The sequence below is a fragment of the Zalophus californianus genome, chromosome 11 (assembly GCF_009762305.2).
Source record: "Zalophus californianus isolate mZalCal1 chromosome 11, mZalCal1.pri.v2, whole genome shotgun sequence".
NCBI lineage: Eukaryota > Metazoa > Chordata > Mammalia > Carnivora > Otariidae > Zalophus > Zalophus californianus.
This window is the reverse complement of record NC_045605.1, coordinates 17,606,381-17,624,824: the sequence shown is the minus strand read 5'-3', so window position 1 is coordinate 17,624,824 and position 18,444 is coordinate 17,606,381. Positions and strand designations below refer to the sequence as shown.

The 18,444-nt window shown below is 44.9% G+C and overlaps 1 protein-coding gene across 3 annotated transcripts in view; it reads right to left on the bottom strand.

Moving 5' to 3' along the window:
• The window catches only part of SORL1 (sortilin related receptor 1), a 155,776-nt gene that overhangs the window by 78,321 nt on the left and 59,011 nt on the right, over positions 1-18,444 (bottom strand). For all 3 annotated transcript variants that reach the window (XM_027578686.2, XM_027578687.2, XM_027578688.2), the window contains exons 12-14: positions 12,231-12,319; positions 3,018-3,196; positions 1,310-1,496 (exon numbers count right to left, since the gene is read on the bottom strand). In XM_027578686.2, the coding sequence (XP_027434487.2) occupies positions 1,310-1,496; positions 3,018-3,196; positions 12,231-12,319 (455 nt within the window). The remainder of the gene's footprint in view (positions 1-1,309; positions 1,497-3,017; positions 3,197-12,230; positions 12,320-18,444) is intronic.

The window sequence follows — 18,444 nt, the reverse complement described above, 5'->3', positions numbered from 1 at the left end:
ACACTCGGGTTCCAGAAGTACTGGTCTAGGGCAGGAGCTAGCCAAGCCTGGTTAGCTGTTCTCGCAAAGAAAGGTTTATGGGGCCACAGCCATGCCCCCATTCGCCACCTACAGCTGCTTCCATGCTCCTGCGAGCAGTCGCGGAGCCGCCCACAGACACCCTATGGCCGGCAAAGCCGAAAGCGTTTACTCCGTGGCCCTGGCCCAACCCCTGCTAGCACATTATCAGAGGCTTCTGGCTTTCATCAAGATAAGTGTGGCTTCCCAAAGCAAACTTTAGATTTTTAGGGGCCTGGCCAACTACTGAGAAATGAGTTACGTGCTTAGTTCGATACCCATGCTCTACCAATGACCCGCCTCATCTGGGGTGATTTCGTGCAGGATTACAGACTCAAAGACTGCCTCGGGGGCTCCCAGATCCGACGCGCTTTCCAGCTAGAATCCTCTTCTAAAGCTAAGCTCTGTTCTGATCATCGACTCTCCTCAAAAGCCTTCAAAGACCCCCGCCTGCTTACAGAATGAGGCCTGTACCCCCTTTCTGTCTCCACCCTCCCTGATCAACCTCAGCTGCACTCACTGGCCTCACTTTATACCTCCAAGGCAGCTGGGCCAAACCTCCAGTGCCTTCCCCACCCCCGCCCCTCCCCACGGCGGCCATATCTCAGACTGCTCCTGTCCACAGATCCAGGTACTTCCTTAAGGCCCATCTCAAACGGCACAGCCCCCCAAAACTTCCCGATTTGCCAGAAGCACATCAGTCTCCTCCTTCCTGCCAATAATCCCAATAAAAGTACCCATTCCTCCTCCAAGGTGTACTACAGCTTTCCCTCTCCAGCCACGTTATTTGTGTACCTGTTCTGCTGCCCCCCTTCTCAGCCATGCCTTGGGTACTCTGCTTCAGGACGGAGGAATATACAAACATATATATATGGGCTGACATCGCCTCGTTTCTGTAGCACAGGGCTCCCTAAGGAAAAGGAGTGGGACCGACAGTGGAATCTTGAAGCTGCCCTCATAGAAATAAATCCCAGGGTGATCTCTTCCTAGACCAGCTACTGCAGCTTCCCTGGGATGTGACACCTCTCCCTCATTTCGTAGCTGTAAGAACGAAATGGAATAAACTAGGTAGAAGGTGCCTAGCACGTAAAAAAAAAAAAAAAAAAAAAAAAAAAAAATGCTTAATACCAAGTGACTTCCTTTGATCTGCCTTCTTTTGCTCAGGGGAAGGGACCGCGCCCTAGTCTTGTGGGCCACGCTGCTGGCTGAGGAAGACACCACCCAGCCCCCGGGGAACCGAAGAAGAACCAACCATTCGAAGTCCTCTCGCGTGCAGGAGCAGTTGGACACGACCACCGGCCTGTCAAAGTCTTCTCCGTTGAAGCACGTGGCGTGGGGAGTCCTCCGTTTGAAAACGGTCTTGTGTCCTAGCAAACACTCGTTGCCCCGCTCATCAGATGGCGACCAGAGCTTGTAGTCGTTCTCTGTGCAGGGAACCCCTGGGGAAAAGAAAACGCAGCAGGAAGCATTTCAGGGAGACCTGCGCATGCAGGCTTTCCCGTCTTCCCCAGCCCCGGGCCCGAGCACCCGCGTCTGGCACACCCTGCTGCTGCTCGGCAGGCACAGGGGCCTCTGCAGCTATCTCAAGCCTCTAATCAGCTTTCTCTGACGCCGGGAGGCACCCATGCCAATGGACATGGTACCTCCTGAAACACAGATGCTCAGAAAGCTGGGAAGAAGCAAGCCACCTTTGGCACCATCTAAAAACTTCTGAAATAATTTAGCAGATTCTGCAGTTCCCTCCAGAAGTAGGTATCAGAGGGGTTTTTCTCCCAGGGAGTTCGGGTCAGGCTGGATCCTGGATAGACAGACGGTGTCCTTCAGGAGTATGGTTTTCCACCTGCCTCCCACCTGCTTCCTGGGCAGGGCGGGCACGCCTGGAAGCAACAGCCCAAGAAAGCAATAGACAATTCACTCTCACTACTTGGAAGGTAAAGAATCTTCCGGGAAGGAGGCTGAGGAACGGTAGAGCAGCCTGGATGATCGCTCCACGTTCACTTGGAATTTAAGTAGAGTGGTTTCTACAGGAATTCCACCAGATGCCTAGGTCTACACTGGTACTCTATGTCTTCTTTATAGATGTGTCTTCCACCGGATTACATGCTGCCTGAAACTGATGAAGAGCTGTCAGCTCGTCGCCATTCCCATCAGCAAGTACTTAGTGAACCCTGGCTGTTAAGCTCTCTAGCTGTCCAGGGGGTGGAAAATACACATGCACGGGACAGGTTCTTACTTCCGAGGACCTTAAAATCTAGTTGATGGGGGATGATACAAACAGGGTGACAGACAAGAATGCAGAATTCAGGGCATGCTTATGCTCTGGACACAGAGAGGAGGGGAGAGGTCCTCTGGTGGGGATATTAGCAGCCAAGCGCACTCGATCTTGGAACAGGGAAAGGATTTCAGTCGGCGGAAAGTGACTGGGGAGCAGAGGGCACATTTCGGTCAGCTGGAAGGATGTGCGCCCAGGCAGGGGGAGGAGGGGGAAAGAGCAGGGCTGTGGGGGGGGGGGGGGGGACAGGGGAGGAAGGAAGATGCGGAGTCGCACCTCTCCCTGCTTCCCTGCAAGTCCTGTGCCTACCCTAGCGGACGCAGAGGAGATCCTAGACAGCTGGGAGGACCCTGCATCGTCTGGTACCCAGCCATTCACATGGCAGTCACTCGCTTGATCTGTCAAACCAGAACCGCTGACTGGGAAGAACAGTTTTCATTTCATACGTGCTAAACACATGTATGCCTAAGCCTACTGTGTACCAGTGATTGCGCAGGGAATGAGGGCACGAGATAACACAAGGTCCTCCCAAGAGTGGCCTGAGTAACTGTCTTCGCACGTCCCAGTCACTGACTGCATACGTGTGCACCTCCTTGCACGGCTACACTCTCCGAGGTACAGAGGACCTAAGCGGATGCTCTGGTCAGCACAGGTTTCCACCAAAAGGGCCAAGGAGGCAGCGGCTTACCCAAGGCATCTGTGGCATTGACCTGAAGGATCAGCCAGTTGTGGACATTCTCTTTGTTGGAGCCAAAGATGGTGAAGACAGTGCTCTTCTCGCCGGGCTCCGTGAGGAGTCCGTACACAAACACTGGCCTCTCGGAGAAGATGAACGTTTTCCAGGTCTCCCCTTCATTGGTGCTGTATCTGTCCAAAAATGAGGAAGAGAATCCTTATAGTTAGAGTCTCTAGGGCAAAGGCTTGGTTTCCAGATAACATTCACTAGGGAGGGGAGCCAGGCCTCCTTGGAGAAATGGCTGTGGCAGAGAATGTTCAGGGTTGTGCCAGAAAGCAAGGAAGGGCTCAGGGACTAATGTGATCGGTGCAAAAGGACACGGCAGCCAGCTCGATGGAGCTCCAGCTGATCAGTTTGGGACAATGTGAACATAAGAAAAATGATGGTAACAGATTATACACTAAATAAAAATAGCGTAAGGGTCTCTGAATGATCCAAAAAGGGACAGAGAAGGGAAGGAGGGAAATGTTTTTCTTATATTACAATGCTACCTGATATATTTTGAAAACGATAACAGCATGAGAAAAATGACCATCCATCACCCACAATCTAGTAATGGACCAGGCAACATGATCACTGGATGCTAAAACCACTGGGTGGAAAAAGTGCTGGGGACCTGGGTGTTCACATGGTCTAAAACAACCAACCCACAGATGAATCATTCACTACAAACGGGGAAATGCAATTCTACAGCGGACCAGAGTCACAGCCTCCACCAGACTTAGCACCACGAACAATGGGACAATCTAATGTTACAGGCCTCTTGGATAAAGCACTGCGAATATCACATCGTCTATGTGCTATTCTGTACATCCAGACAAATCCAGCAAGGGCGACATTCTACATAGCAACTGGTCTGGATTCTTCCAAAAGTGAGGCCATGAAAAACTTAACAAACCAACAAAAGAAGGCAGAAGGCTTGTTACAAAGAGATTAAAGAGGTGTTAACGACCACATGCAATGTGTAAACCCTGACTGAATCCTGGATGGGGTGGCGGGAAGCAGCGGTCCGTATATAAATGTAAATACAGCGGATAAGGGACACTGAGCTCCTGTTAATTTTCTTAGGTGTGATAATGGCATTCTGATTGCATAGGAAAATACCCTTATTTATTGGAGATACATGTTTTCAGTATTCAGCTGTAAAGGGGCATGATGGCTGCAACTTTGTTTCCAATGACTCGGCAAAGAAGGATAGACAGATGGAAAGACAGGCAGGATGAACACGTAGCTGACAGAAGTAAAGCAAATTGGCAGAATGTTAACAACTGCTGATTCTGAGTGAACTTATGTGAGTGTTTTTTACACAATTCTTGTACCTCTTCCTGAGGTCTGACAGATTTTTAAGTTGGAGAAAAAAATATGTGCAGAAAGAACTCTCCAAGGAGGACTACCTCAGAACAAGAAAGCAAGCTCTTGAAAAAAATCAGCACTGAAAATAATTGTGCTGATTTTAAATTATCTTTTGTATTGAAGGGGAGGAGAAGGGGAAAATCTGCCCAACACTTGCTTCATCACCCAGTATGCTGGCGACATGCTCAGCCTGAGAAACCGCTCAGTGAAAGCTTCCACGGAGCTCTAAGGGTCGGTCTGAAATCCTAACGACACACAAAACATCTTTCTTTCACCTTTCCCCTATTTTTGAGATTTTAGTTTGACTCCCTCAGCATCCTCATCCTTGACATAAATCTTTTCAGGACATCATGGGATCCAAATACTTCCTCCCCTGGTGAGATTACTAAAATGGATACTTCTGCAAGAGGCTTCAAGTTCAAACGGGTGGGGGGTGAGGAGGGGCTACAGGCAACATAAGTAATGAATGTCAGGGAGGACTAAGTGACTCCTCCACAGATCTCCCAAAGAGGACAAATTCTCCTCTGGTTGAAACACTTTTGGTTGAAGCTAATTTTGAAATAGATCTGGGGATAAATGAACTAGTTCACTTGCCTTATTCCAGCAGCATCGCTCCACTATCCAGGCAGGATGGGAGCCATCCATCTGCTCTGTGATAATGCTGGAAGTCCATCTATTTGCACATTGCTTAGTTAATTCAATTTAAGAGCTCCTCAAACCCCAGATAACCTTAGGAATTGAAGCATCCCATTTCTTGAGAGGTTCCCAGAGGACTCTGGGAGGACGCTTGAATGAGACGAAGAAGCAGGTGCATGGCCAAGCACAGCCATGTATTCAAGAATAAACTGTGCATTTAGAAAATGATGATTTTCAGAATTTCGGGGAAAGGGGCAGGTCACATTACCACTGCAACAGTCTCGGGGATCATCTACTCTGGACCAAGTTCTGATCCCTAGAGGAGGACTTGTTCTGATGATGTGAAAATAACAAGACCTTGCAAGAAAACAAACCCAAGTCATCTCTGTGCTCCTCCAATCACAAAAGACCCCAGCCTTTAGGAATGGAGGCTTCAAAATGTCCCGATAAAAATACAGACATAAACCCTATGATCAGAAACTCTCGAGAGGATGGGAAGGTCATTTAATAGAATAAATGTAACATAACATAAATATAACCACAGATGCACTAAGTACAAGAAGTGTTGACAGATACTCAGCTGAAGACCCTACCGTGTGGCTGGCTGTCCAGAAAGGTCCTTGATGAACTCAAATTTTTAAACAGCATGTTCACGATGAGGAAAGAGTCTTATAACCAAAGGCAAAAAAGTCAAGAGCAGCAGTGATCTGCTAGTTAATTCTAGCTATAATTCTTACAGCAAGTGATCTGTAGGAACAGTTGCCAAACAACTTAAATTCAAAGGGAGTAAAATTATAAAAATAAGTGGTAGATTAGTGGGTCGGTGGGATGGTTGCCTGGTAAATTCTACAAAGAATTAGCAAAAAGTTCTATAAAGAACTAGAAAGGATCATCCTTCTGACGGTCAATGGTTTAAATAGTAACAACAAGAAAAAAAAGTCAGAACCACTCAATTTCTATTTTGGTTGTATCTTTATCAAGAAGAATCATCTTCAAACTGGACAAGGCAGGAAAAAAAATCAGGGACTTTAAAAGAAAATAAGCACAAAAGAATGCACGTTCTAGGGAATGGAAAGACTTAAAAATACGATTGCAGAGTTCCTTCTAAGAATCTCAGAAAGAACCCCGGAGAACAGACAGAGATCTCTCAAAGCCCAGAGGAGGAAGAATAGCTTTACTTCCCTAAAGAAGAAAAGGTGGTTTCAAGAATGGTAACAGCTGATCTGATGGGCTGTAGAACAGAAGGAAGTCAGTCAGGGATGGGATTCACATGGTTTCACATACAAGTCACAACAAACAAATCCCGTTTTCCTTTTCTCATGGTAATCCTTGATTGGAAGAAGAGGGTAATAATACAAAACATTTCTTTTTTTCATCAGGATCTTTGTGGGCCACACAGCTAGATAAGATGCACTGTTGCTCAAGTAAATCCCAAGTGTGCTGATTGCTGACATAGCATGTGACCTCAACCCCAGAAGAGGCCTCTGGTCCCCACACCGCTCAACGCCTTCGTCAAGGATATGAATAACAATATGGAAGGTCAATCTATCAGATCTGCAAAGCAGACAAGGCTAATTGTCCCGATAATGCAATTAATGCCAAAACAGGGTTCAAAACCCTTTTATGACATCAAAAGGAGAAGCAAAAATGAGAATGAAGTTCCACATGTTGTTTCAAAAACCCACCTGCTCAGATACAGGATGGAGAAAATCTGATCTTTAATAAAATTCATAAGAAAAAAAGGACCTCTATGTTTAGTCGTTAAACTGAACTTGAGCTACTGACATAAGTCACAGCAGAGATAGAATCTCAAAAACGTGCTGAGTAAAAGAAGCCAAATACAAACGCAGGAAATTCTGGAATAGGCAGAACTAACCTACAGTGGTAAAAATATAATCAGTCCATCAGTTGCCTCTAACTGGGGTAGGGCAGGGGCGATGGTATTGGCGGGGAGGGGGCACGTAGGGATTTTCTGGGGTGATGGAAATTCTCTGCATCTTGACAAGAACCCTCCGGAAATGATTAAGTGGTGTATTTACAACCTGAGCATCTCATGGTGTGCAAATGGACACCTCAATTTTTTAAAAATAATTCAGTAGAAGCTAAAAAGTAGGGAGACTGTCAAAAAGAGTAAAACCAGTCTCGGGTGTTCGCTAGCAGGAACTGAACGTCCCGAGCCATGTCAGTGTTAATCCCTGTATGCTGGGGTCAGACCTGGGCCCCACATGTTAAAAGCACTGACATGGGGAGGTAGGGCCCAAAGGACACCCAGATGGTGGAGAGTTGGGATCCCATGGCAGCGGAGGAAAGGAGTGGAGCCATTTGCCATGGAATGGGAGCCATGCGGGAGGGATGGGGGGGCGTGGCTCAGACACCTGCAAGGTGTTCAGGTGAAGGAGGAAACACCCTGTGTGTGCGCGTCCTGGCAGCAGAACCAAGCCCACTAACCAGAAACCGGAGAGAAGAGAATTCAGGCTCTCTCTGACTTGAGGACTTTCCTTCATAAAGGAATAAATGGATAAACAGAGTGAGGGAATGAAGAAATGATCAACAATCTGTCCCAAAGTGAAACGAAAGCCCCTTCTGATCCGGCCACTCCCCATCACTCAAACTGTCCAAGCAAAGACTGGAAGATCTTCCATCACAGTACCAAGAGAAAATGCGTGCAGGGGCTGGTGGAAGGCCAGAGCAGATGATGGGATATGTGTAGATTCCTGCTGGACCTCTCCCCGTGCACAGCCCAGAGCAAGCCGGTCCGACCTGTCCAAATCCACAGGCGTCCATCCCATGGCCCTTCAGGGCCTGATCAGTGCACCTGATCATCACCCCAGGCTGGCCAAGAGCAGTCCTGCGCCTTTGCCCCAAAAATGCTTAATCCTCCCCCTCCACCCCCCAGCTTCCGTTCTCACCTCCAATCTTCTTTTAAATTTATCCTCCTCAGCTTACCAGGGCTCCCTTTCTGTAACGCCACGTCTAGCCATACCTAGCCCTGTCGTTCCCCTACTGAAAACTCTAAAGGGACACTACCACTTCAAAAGCCAAGCCTGATCTCTCCAGTGCAGCAAGCACGGTCCTCCAGCTCCTAGACCCTACCTACACCTACCTCAATCCCCATGTCTCAGCACCTCCTCCCTGCAATCTGCATACTATCAGTACTAAAGCCTTCTACCTTCCAAGCTGATTTATGCTGGGCCTTCCGTGCCCAAGGTCTTTCTAACCCCGAAATGGCACTCCAACTTTGCTCAAGCTCCCTCTCCCCCATCCTTCCTTCTCCTGGCCCCCATTCTGTGCTCCCACAGCCCCCTGGGCTCCCTCTACCTTATATTCTACTCTGTTTTCATGGTCTGAATTTGCAAGCATATCCTACTAGACTGCCATGTGCCAGGAACAAACCCACTTACTCACTTTTCTGCCCCTGGCACCTGGCACCTTTCTTGGCACACAGAAGGGGCATTAATTAACGTTTGCTAAAGGAGATGAAATGAACTGCACTGTATTTTTTCAACCCCATTACTCAGTCTCTTAACAGTTTAAAAGGTGGTAACACCTGATCCACTGTAACCCAAAGGCTAAAGAAACCAAGTGAGGGAGGAAATGTAGCAGGCGGGGGCGGCTCTCTGCAACTGTCCCACTAAGTGTTACCATTGGCATTAGGTGCTGCCATCAAGCGTGCAAGTTAACTGCCATTCTCGAACCGGGGGGTTGCCTCCAGAACTCAGGTCCTGAAAAAACAGCTGCTGCGTGTAATCTCTGCATGATCTTTGAGGGGCTTCTGTGGGAAAGCCCTACGAAATCAGAAACATCCCGTGGGGAAAGACGCTGTTGGGCAAGTCCAAAATACTATTATTAACTACCAAGGACAGCATTTTGCTGGCAGGTAAACCAGCAAGAAGAAATGGAAATTGATCTTATCTTTCATGATCAAGCCAAAGAACTTGTGTTTGGGTCTTTTTTTTTTTTTTTTTTTTTTTGGTCAAAGTTCAAGAACACAGCAGCCCCTTTTCTGAAGGACACAGGGATTATACACAAGAAAAACCTGCATCCCCTGAGCAGGTTCACCGTTGACAGCATGCTGATCGGATGAATATGCGAATCTCCAGAACAGCTTCTTATTTACTCATTTCAGACATGTAGACACAAGAGCAAAACAAAACGTTCCACTTCTTGCTCTCAATTTCAATTAGCAACAACAAAGGTAACAGCCTCAGTGGAGAGTCAAGGCAGAAGCTGAGACAAATAACAGTCAACTCTTCGTTACCTGGGCTAATCAGGGAAAGAAAGACATGAATAATGTAAAAGAACAACAACCAAAATGAAACAAAACAAAACAAAAACCTCATTCTTATTTAAGCAATGTTCCAACCTCTGTCCCCACTAAAACTCTTACGAGAGTTCCTGATGTTACCCCGCATGGCTTTCTTCCCTAAGGCTCTGGGTCAGAACGCTCCCTTTCAGAATAAGCCCTCCCCTGGCCTCTCTCTCCAGCTCGCTCAGAAACATAACAGAGCCACAGGGGCATGAGCAGCTCCTGATGGATGCCTCACTCACCTTTGCACACTCGGTTCCTAGAACAACATCTGGTTCATTGTCCGTGTTCAACAAACGCTTGTTGTCCTTGACCTTCGATGACGTAGATGACGTCTAACAGAAGTATGCTCAAGTTCCAGCTTGGGCCCTACCTACTGACAAGTCACATCATTTCAGAGGAAGGTGGACTGGGCCAGCCCTGGTGCCTCTGGGGGGCACACATCCAGGGAGGCCCCCATTCCCACTTGAGCTCCAGAGATTGTCATTACACAGAGGACGGTGGGAGTGGTCCCCTCACAGCCATGCACCTGCCACACTTCCGCACCCCTTCCAGTTTTATAAATCAGCAAAGAAATAAGCAATCTTGGAAGACTAAGCATGCATGACCTATTTATTGACCGATCAAACATTTACAAAGTGCCTGCTAGCCTGTACAGAATAGAAATACTGGCCAAAAGACCTTGCTAATGAGTTGAAGAATTCAGGCATATAATGAAAAGGTAACTGATGATAAGAAGCCCATATGTGATCGAGGCTCAATTAATGAGCCCGCCGATAAATGCTGAGACTCCAGGAGAGACATCACTGTGGTCGGGGAAGCCAGACTTGAAGGGGCCCGAAGCCCTAGCCCAGCAACAGAAACCCTTCCTCCACTCATGCTTGGTTATTACAGTAAGTCACTTCTGTGGTCTGAGGCTATGAACTAGATGCACTATTATTTCCTGCTTGTCTTCCGATGAAGCTGATAGCACACAGCGACAGGTCAAAAGCAGAGTAGCCCGAGAAGCAGCAAAAAAATCTCTGAGAGCAACCTACTGAGTAAATGCCAGGTGGCTACAGATTTAGGCCAAGCTCTGACTGATATTTGGGACACATGCACCTGTCGAGAGGAGGCCGGAATATATCCTTCCTACTTGCGAATGCTTTATTTGAACCATACGCATGGATACCTCCAAATAACCTGCAGAAATAGAAGGGGGCTACAGTGCCCATAACCCCTCCGGTCCACAAACCCCGCAGTCATTTTTAAGCATCCGAGGGGGGCATGGTGATTTTCTGGCAGTGGGTTTCTTTTCCCGGCCGTGTTTTGCTCCAGCTACTGCAGCAATGACGCTGCGTTCCCTGAGCACATATGCACCAACAGATGGTGTCAGAGAACTGGAATCATGCTAACTACTTCAGGGGAGCCGGCTTGGAATGCAAATGCCATCTGCAGAGAAGTTAAACAGGGAACCTCAGAAACTGACTCTACGATGGGATGGCCACACGAAGAATGACAGGTATGCTGCCCAGGGAGCCAAATTGTGTCCCCTGCTGGCGTTCTCCCGAAGCCAAGTCCTCACCATCCCACTGTTCACCTGTCTGTCTTACCCCTGGAGGATGGGCTCCTGACGAGGGAGGGGACAGATCCTCTTTATCTTTAGATATGCAATACGCACTCCCCAGCACAATTCGTGCTTGCTAAACGTGCCAGATGGGAATTGATAAGTTAATGGATAAATAAATAAATGGCAGGAGAGATGTGGGAAGCACAGGGCCTTGTGACTGTCCTCATCTGAGCAAACACCAATGGGAAGGTGGATACAGTGTTGTGTACAAACAGGACTTGCTCCCGGCTCTCGGCTCCACAGCAGCAGCTGACCAGCGCCACACAGAGCCGAGAACAGCCAGACGCCAGTGCTTAGCTTCCCTCTGCTTGCTTGAGGCCAGCCTACTCAGCACAGGTGGGAAACCAGATGCTACCATCTCTTTTTTCAAACCGCCCACCTCTCTCTTGCTGCTGGCCCTGTTTCTAAAAGGAGCAAAGGAAGAGAAGGCTTTCTTCTTTGCATTAAACAAGACCATTACTGAGGCCTCCCCACCTCCTGTGGGAACACATCTCGTGGGTTCAGCGCAAATACGGGGAGAAGGGAAGGCCAGTCTGCCCCAACCTACCGTTAACAAAATTAACTTTGGTCCTAACTCGCACAAAAATCCAAGAACTGGTTCTGATAACATCAGACTTGAGCAAGCAGAGGTGACAGACTCTCAACGTTTGCTTTTCAGAGCAATACATTTGCAAAGAGTACAGAATGTCATTTAACGTCACTAACAAATGGGGGCATCCTCGGCAAGTTACTTTACCTTGCTGAGCCTCAGTTTTCTCGTAAAACGAAGCAGTTAACCCCAAATGTCCCTTCCAGGCCTGTTTGTATGAATCCCGAAACCAAATGTGTCAACAGCGAAAGCCGACTGGTTACCAAGCAGGATGCACTCTGAAATTATTACTCAGGTGTTATTATTATTACGTATTATTATTTACTGTTCTTCTTATCACTCCTTCTATGTCACACACAAAGCAAAGATAGACAAGTTGAAATCCCTAGTTAATTTTTTAGTCATCGTGAATTCATATTTATATGGAGCTGTATTTTGTCAGATCAATAAAATTGTATCACTGGTCCCTTTTGATACCCCCCGAGATAGGAAGGACAGATCATTATTCCTCTTCTATAGATAAGGAAAGTTTAAATAATTTGCTGAGGTCAACAGTAATTTGCTGTCAACAATCTAGTGCCTGTAGAGAGACAATCCGCTTGTACTCACAGACTTAAATTTCTGGGAGAGCAGTGTGATGTTAAGAGAAAAAGCTTCCTCAGAGACACTTACTTCAGCTCATTGGTTTCCATGCCCTGGGCGATGGCCATGATGATGCCGCCATGATCTCCCCAGGTGTAGTAGTGAGGTCCAGGAAGTGCCTGCAGAGGAAAAGCCAGTGCTGATACCACTGCTCTGGAGCGACTGGGCAGAAACCATGCACAGCACACGGGCACACACATAAGCACATGGCAGCGATGCCAACCACTTGAATACAATTTTTCAGTTTCCAGAGCACATTCACATCCATTCCTTCATTTGCTCCACACAACCGTGGGTATGGGTCAGCACTTCTCATAGCCCCATTTTCCCCCCCAGATGAAGAAACGAGGGTTCGTATTAAAGTGGCTCACTGTCAACAGCAGGCGTAGGAGTCAAGCCCCGATCTCAGACTCTCACCCACCAGGGATTACAACTCAACCATCTGGAGTTTGAGTTCTACCATGATCTATACGTATAAACCCAAGACAGCCCATCCTTCCTGCCGATACAAGGAAAAACTTTGAACAAGATACAAAAAAAGAGCTGCCCAAGGATGTTGAAAAGGAAACAAAATCAGGCAGCTTGTGCAGGGACTTCAAACCTGAGGAGCCACCACAAGGTTGGGGTTTCCTGGTATGGCTTTGCCCCAGGGGAAAGCCCCAGTCCTGGAACACCTCAGTCCCAGGTGGATGGCCACACTGTCAACAGAAACCGTTTCTGCGCCGGGGAGAATGTGGATGAAATGCCACAAGGGAGAGTATCAAAAAAGTCAATCCTCTAACTCTGTGTATGAACTCACACAAGCCTCACCCTATCCCCTACACTACACATGTGTGGAACAGACTGAAACCAGCACAGCAAAGGTTTAGCAAACACAACGGAGATTTGCACTGCCACCCTCAGAATGCAGGAAGGAACGTATGGTCTGAATCTAAGCAGATTCACTACACGCTAAAATGAAAATATCCACCTCCTCCAGTAGATTGTATTCCATGCATGTCATTCACATGTCCAGGATACAACCCAAAATTACTCAACATGGACACCTGTCAATAAAACATGTCCAATTCTCAAGGGAAAAGGCAACCAACAGGTGCCAACCACAAGATGGTTCAAATGCTGGAATTACCAAAGACTTGAAAATAATGATCATAACTGTGTCTCATGCGGTAAAGGAAAACATACTTGAAATGAATAAAAGATAAGAATTCTTCCCAGAGAAGTGGAACCTATTTTTTAAGAAAGAATTTTAGAACAGAAAAATATAACATTCGTGAAGTAAGAAAATCGCTAATGAGCTCAACAGACAAAATGGAAATGACAGAGGAACTGGTGAAGCTGGTGATAAATATAGAACAGAAGAAATTATCCATTCTAAAGAACACACAAAAAAGAATGAAAAGAAAAAAAAGCCCCAAAGACTGGGAGGATAATAATAAAAGGTCTAGTGTGTGTGACTGGAGTCCAAGAAGAATAGGAAAAAGGGACCAGAGCAGAAAAAAAAAATTTTTCTTGAAGAAATAACGGCTGAAAATTTCCCAAATTTGGTGAAAGACATACATTTATAGACTCAAGATCAGCCTACCCAAACAGGATAAACGCAAAGAAAACCACACCTAGATACATCACAACAAAACTGCTGAAAACCAAAGATAAGGAAAAAGATCTCAAAGCCTTTCAACAAAATGATGGATTGCGTGCAGGGCAGTGATGATTGAAATGACTGTAGATTCCTCATCACAAACCAGAGGGGCAAGATGACTAGCACATCTTTAAAGTACTGAAAGAAAATCACCATCAAACCAGAATTCTATCTCCAACAAACTTACCTTCCAGGAATGAAGGTGAAACAAAGAGATTCTCAAATGAGGAAAAACCAAGAAAATGTGTAACCGTAGATCTGCTCAACAAAAAATGCTAAAGGAATTTCTTCAGGCTGTACAGAAACTTACCAGGGGGATACAAGGATTCTCAGGAATGAAGGAAGGGCAAAAGAAATACCTGGGTAAATATAAAAGTTCGCTTCTTTCCGCTTAAATTCTTTAACACTGATACAATGATGCAATGCAAAACGAAAGCAAAAACATTGTCTTGTAGGTTTTTTAATGTACTTCAATGAGATACATAGGACAATAACAGAAAGGTCAGGGAAAGAGAAAAGAGACTTACATGGTTGCAAGGTTTCTAAATTGTATGTGAAGTGTAACATTATATTAAGGGCAATATTAATTTAAAAAAGACTACGAAAGATTAAATACGCATGCTGTAATTCTTAGAGCGACGACTGAAGGAAATATAATCAAAAAGACAATATCTAAAAGTAGAATACCAAAACCATATAAATAATATAGAAAAGTCAGTAAAGGAAGAACAGAGTAATAAAAAATAAAGATCACACATACATACATACATACATAAAATCTTGGACCTAAATCCAACCGTATCAATAATTAGTCAAATGCTAATGGGGTCTAAGCATTTCAGTTAAAAAGCGAAGCCTGGAAGAATGAATAAAAAAGTAAGACCCTCCTATACGCTGCCCATAAGAAACACTTCAAATATAGACACCAGTGGATAGACAGTAAAGAGATGGTAAAAGATGGTGCCTGGGTGGCTCAGTTGGTTAAGCGACTGCCTTCGGCTCAGGTCATGATCCTGGAGTCTCTGGATCGAGTCCTGCATCGGGCTCCCTGCTCAGCGAGGAGCCTGCTTCTCCCTCTGACCCTCCCCCCTCCCATGTACTCTCTCTCTCATTCTCACTCTCTCAAATAAATAAATAAATCCTAAAAAAAAAAAAAGAGATGGTAAAAGATATACTATTGAAACAGTAAACATAAAAAGGTTCGAACAACTATTTCAATACTAGATGAAACAGACTTCAAGACAAAGGTTATCACCATAGATAAACAGAGATATTTCATAACAATACAAGAGGCACAAACAGAAAAGATAATTATAAAATGTGCATGTACTGAATCACAGAGCCTCAAAATACATAAAGCAAAAATTGACAGGATTTAAAGAAAAACTTGGCAATTCCACGTAGTTGGAGATTTTACCACGGTTCTCTTAGCAATTACTAGCACTAGTCAAAAAAAAAAAAAAAGGTCAGTAAGAACACAGAAGATCTGAACAGCAGGATATCAACCACCTTCATATAAGTAACACCTTCTTATAACTAACACTAACATCTGACAACAGAATACACATTCCCTCCTAATGCATATGATGTATTCAGCAAGAGAGGCCACATACTGGATCCCAAAGCAAGTCCCAATAAATTTAAAGGAATCAAAATCATACAAAGTGTATTCTCTGACTACAGGGCAATTAAATTAGAAATCAAACATAGTAAGATACCTAGGAAATTTCAAATATCTGAAAATGGAACAATCCTTTTCTAAATAACTTATCAAAGACAAAAAGCAAAAGGGACATTTTGAAGTAATAAAAATGTTCTGGAATTAGTGGTGACGGTTGCACATCATATCACTTGTGAATATAGCAAAAAGCCACCAAACTCTACACTTTAAAGTGGTGAATTTTTTGGTATGTGAATTACATCTCAACTTTAAAGAGAGACATTAAGAAATATTCTGAACTGTGACAACAAAAGTACAACATCTCTAAATTTGTGACAATAGCCAAAGCAGTATTTAGAGGAAAACTTAACAGCTTTAAATGCTTATATTAGGAAAAAAAAAAAAACATCTAAAATCAATGACCTAAAGTGATACCTAAAAAAAAGCTACAAAAAGAAAAGCAAATTAAATCCAAAGTAAATAAGGGAAAAGATAATACTAAAGAGCAGAAATCAACAAAATAGAACACAAACCAAAGAAACAAAACCAAAAGCATGTTCTTTGAAAAGATCAATAATACTGACAAACCACTAACTAAACTATTAAGCAAAACAGGAAAATCCCCACAAATCCTCAGTATCAGGAATGAAAACAGGTGATCACCACAGACCCTAGAGACCTTAAAAAAAAAAGAAAATACCCCGAGTCAATTTAAGCCAACAAATTCAATAACGCAGATAAAACTCACCAAAACTGACAGAAGTAGTAGAAAATCTAAACAGTTCTCTATCTGCCAGAGAAACTGAATTTCTAACCAAAACATTCCCAAAAAGAAGACTCCAGGTTCAGACAGTTTCACTGGTGAGTTATTCAAGGAAAAAAAAAAAATCACACCACTTTTACACAAAAGAGGAATCACTGTTCAACTTGTTCGAGGACACCAGCCCAACACTAACACCAAATTTGAAAAGGACATTATAAACAAACAAAAAATACAGACCAATATCAAATAATGTAAAAATCTTTAACAAAGTATTAGCCACTCAAACTTAACCTTGGATAGAAAGGATAATATATCATAATTAAATAAGATTTGTCCCAGTAATTCAAGGTTTGTATAACCGTCAAGATTCAATCAATGTAACATACCGTATCACCTCTGTGATAGTATGTTCTGAGAAGTATGTATTTTGGTCTTTGCTCCCAGCTCCTGGTCAGAGCTCCTAAAAACCCTTGCAATCTCCTGACTGATGGGGGTGATGTGGGTCTTACACAGAAGCTCCTATATCGCTGAGAACTTCCAGGATGATAGGAGAGTCTTTTGTTGTAATGAGGCAACACTTGGTGGATTCCTGGACAGTACGGGGACTGGTCACCAGAAAGACAAAACTTGATTAGAAGCTTGAAGCTTCCAGCCCTGCCTCATCCCCTAGGGAAAGGACAGGGGCTGGAAAGGGAGTCAATAATCAATCACACCCTTTGTGATGAAGCCTCCATGAAAAAAAAAAAAAAAAATCCCTAAACTGCAAGATTCGAAGAGCTCCCAAGTAGGTGAACACATCCACATGCTGGAAGGTTGGCACATCACAACGCCATGGGGACAGAAGCTCCCGTGTTCAGGATCCTTCCAGACTTTGCCCTATGTACTTCTTAATCCAGCAGCAGCCTTTGTACTATCCTTTATAATCAACTGGTAGATATAAGTAAATATTTCCCTGAGTTCTGTCAGCCATTCTAGCAAATTACTGAATCCAAGAAGGAGGGTCATGGGAGCCCCCTATTCATAAGCTGGTCGGTCAGAAGTATGGGTGACAACCTGGGACTTGCAATGAGCGTGTGAAGCGGGGTCGGGTGGGGCACTCTTGTGAGACTTGAGCCCCTAAACTGTGGGGTCTGGGCTAACTCCAGCTAGCTAGTGTCATGACTGAAATACAGGACATCCGGTCGGTGTCCAGAGAACTGGAGAATTGCTCACTGTGAGGGGAACCTCCCCCAGCATTTTGTATCAAAAGTATTCTGAGAGTAAAGGAAAAGAGCAGTTTTTTAAAAATAATACACCATATTACATAGTGCTATATTATTACATATTAGGGAAGGGAAGAAAAGGAAGAGAGGGAAAGAAATAAAAGACATAAAGATCAGAAAGGAAGAAATAAAATGGGTCCCTATTTGCAGATGATATATCTCCTACATAGAATCTACCAAACTACTAACACTAGTAGACGCTTAACCATCTGAGCCACCCAGGTGCCCCAAGCAGATTCTAAAATGTTGTGGAAATACAAAGGATCTAGAATAGTCAAAGAAATTTTGGGGCGCCTGGGTGGCTCAGTCGTTGGGCTCCTGCCTTCGGCTCAGGTCATGATCTCTGGGTCCTGGGATTGAGCCCCGCGTCGGGCTCCCTGCTCAGCGGAGAGCCTGCTTCTCCCTCTCCGTCTGCCTGCCACTCCCCCTGCTTGTGCTCTCTCTCTGTCAAATAAATAAAAATAAAAATCTAAAAAAAAAAAGAAATTTTTAAGAAGAACAAAGTTGAGGGGTGCCTGCATGGCTCGTCCATTAAGCGAACGACTCTTGGTTTCAGCTCAGGTCGTGATCTCAGGGTCATGAGACTGAGCCCCAGGTTGGGCTCTGGGCTTAGCTCAGAGTCTCCTTGACTCTCTCTCTCCCTCTCCTTCTGCCCCTCCCCCTGCTCGCTCACCCTCTCGCTCCAAAATAAATTTAAAAATCTTAAAAAAAAAAAAAAGAAGAGGAAGAAGAACAAAGTTAGAAGACTTACCTACTTGATCCCAACACTTATTGTTAAGTCTCCCATAATCGAGACGGCTTGGTATAGGTGAAAAGACAGACATATAGATGAATGGAGCAGAATAGAAAGTCCCAAAACAGACCCATGTATATATGGCCAACTGATTTTCAAACAGGCACACAGTCAATTCAAGGGG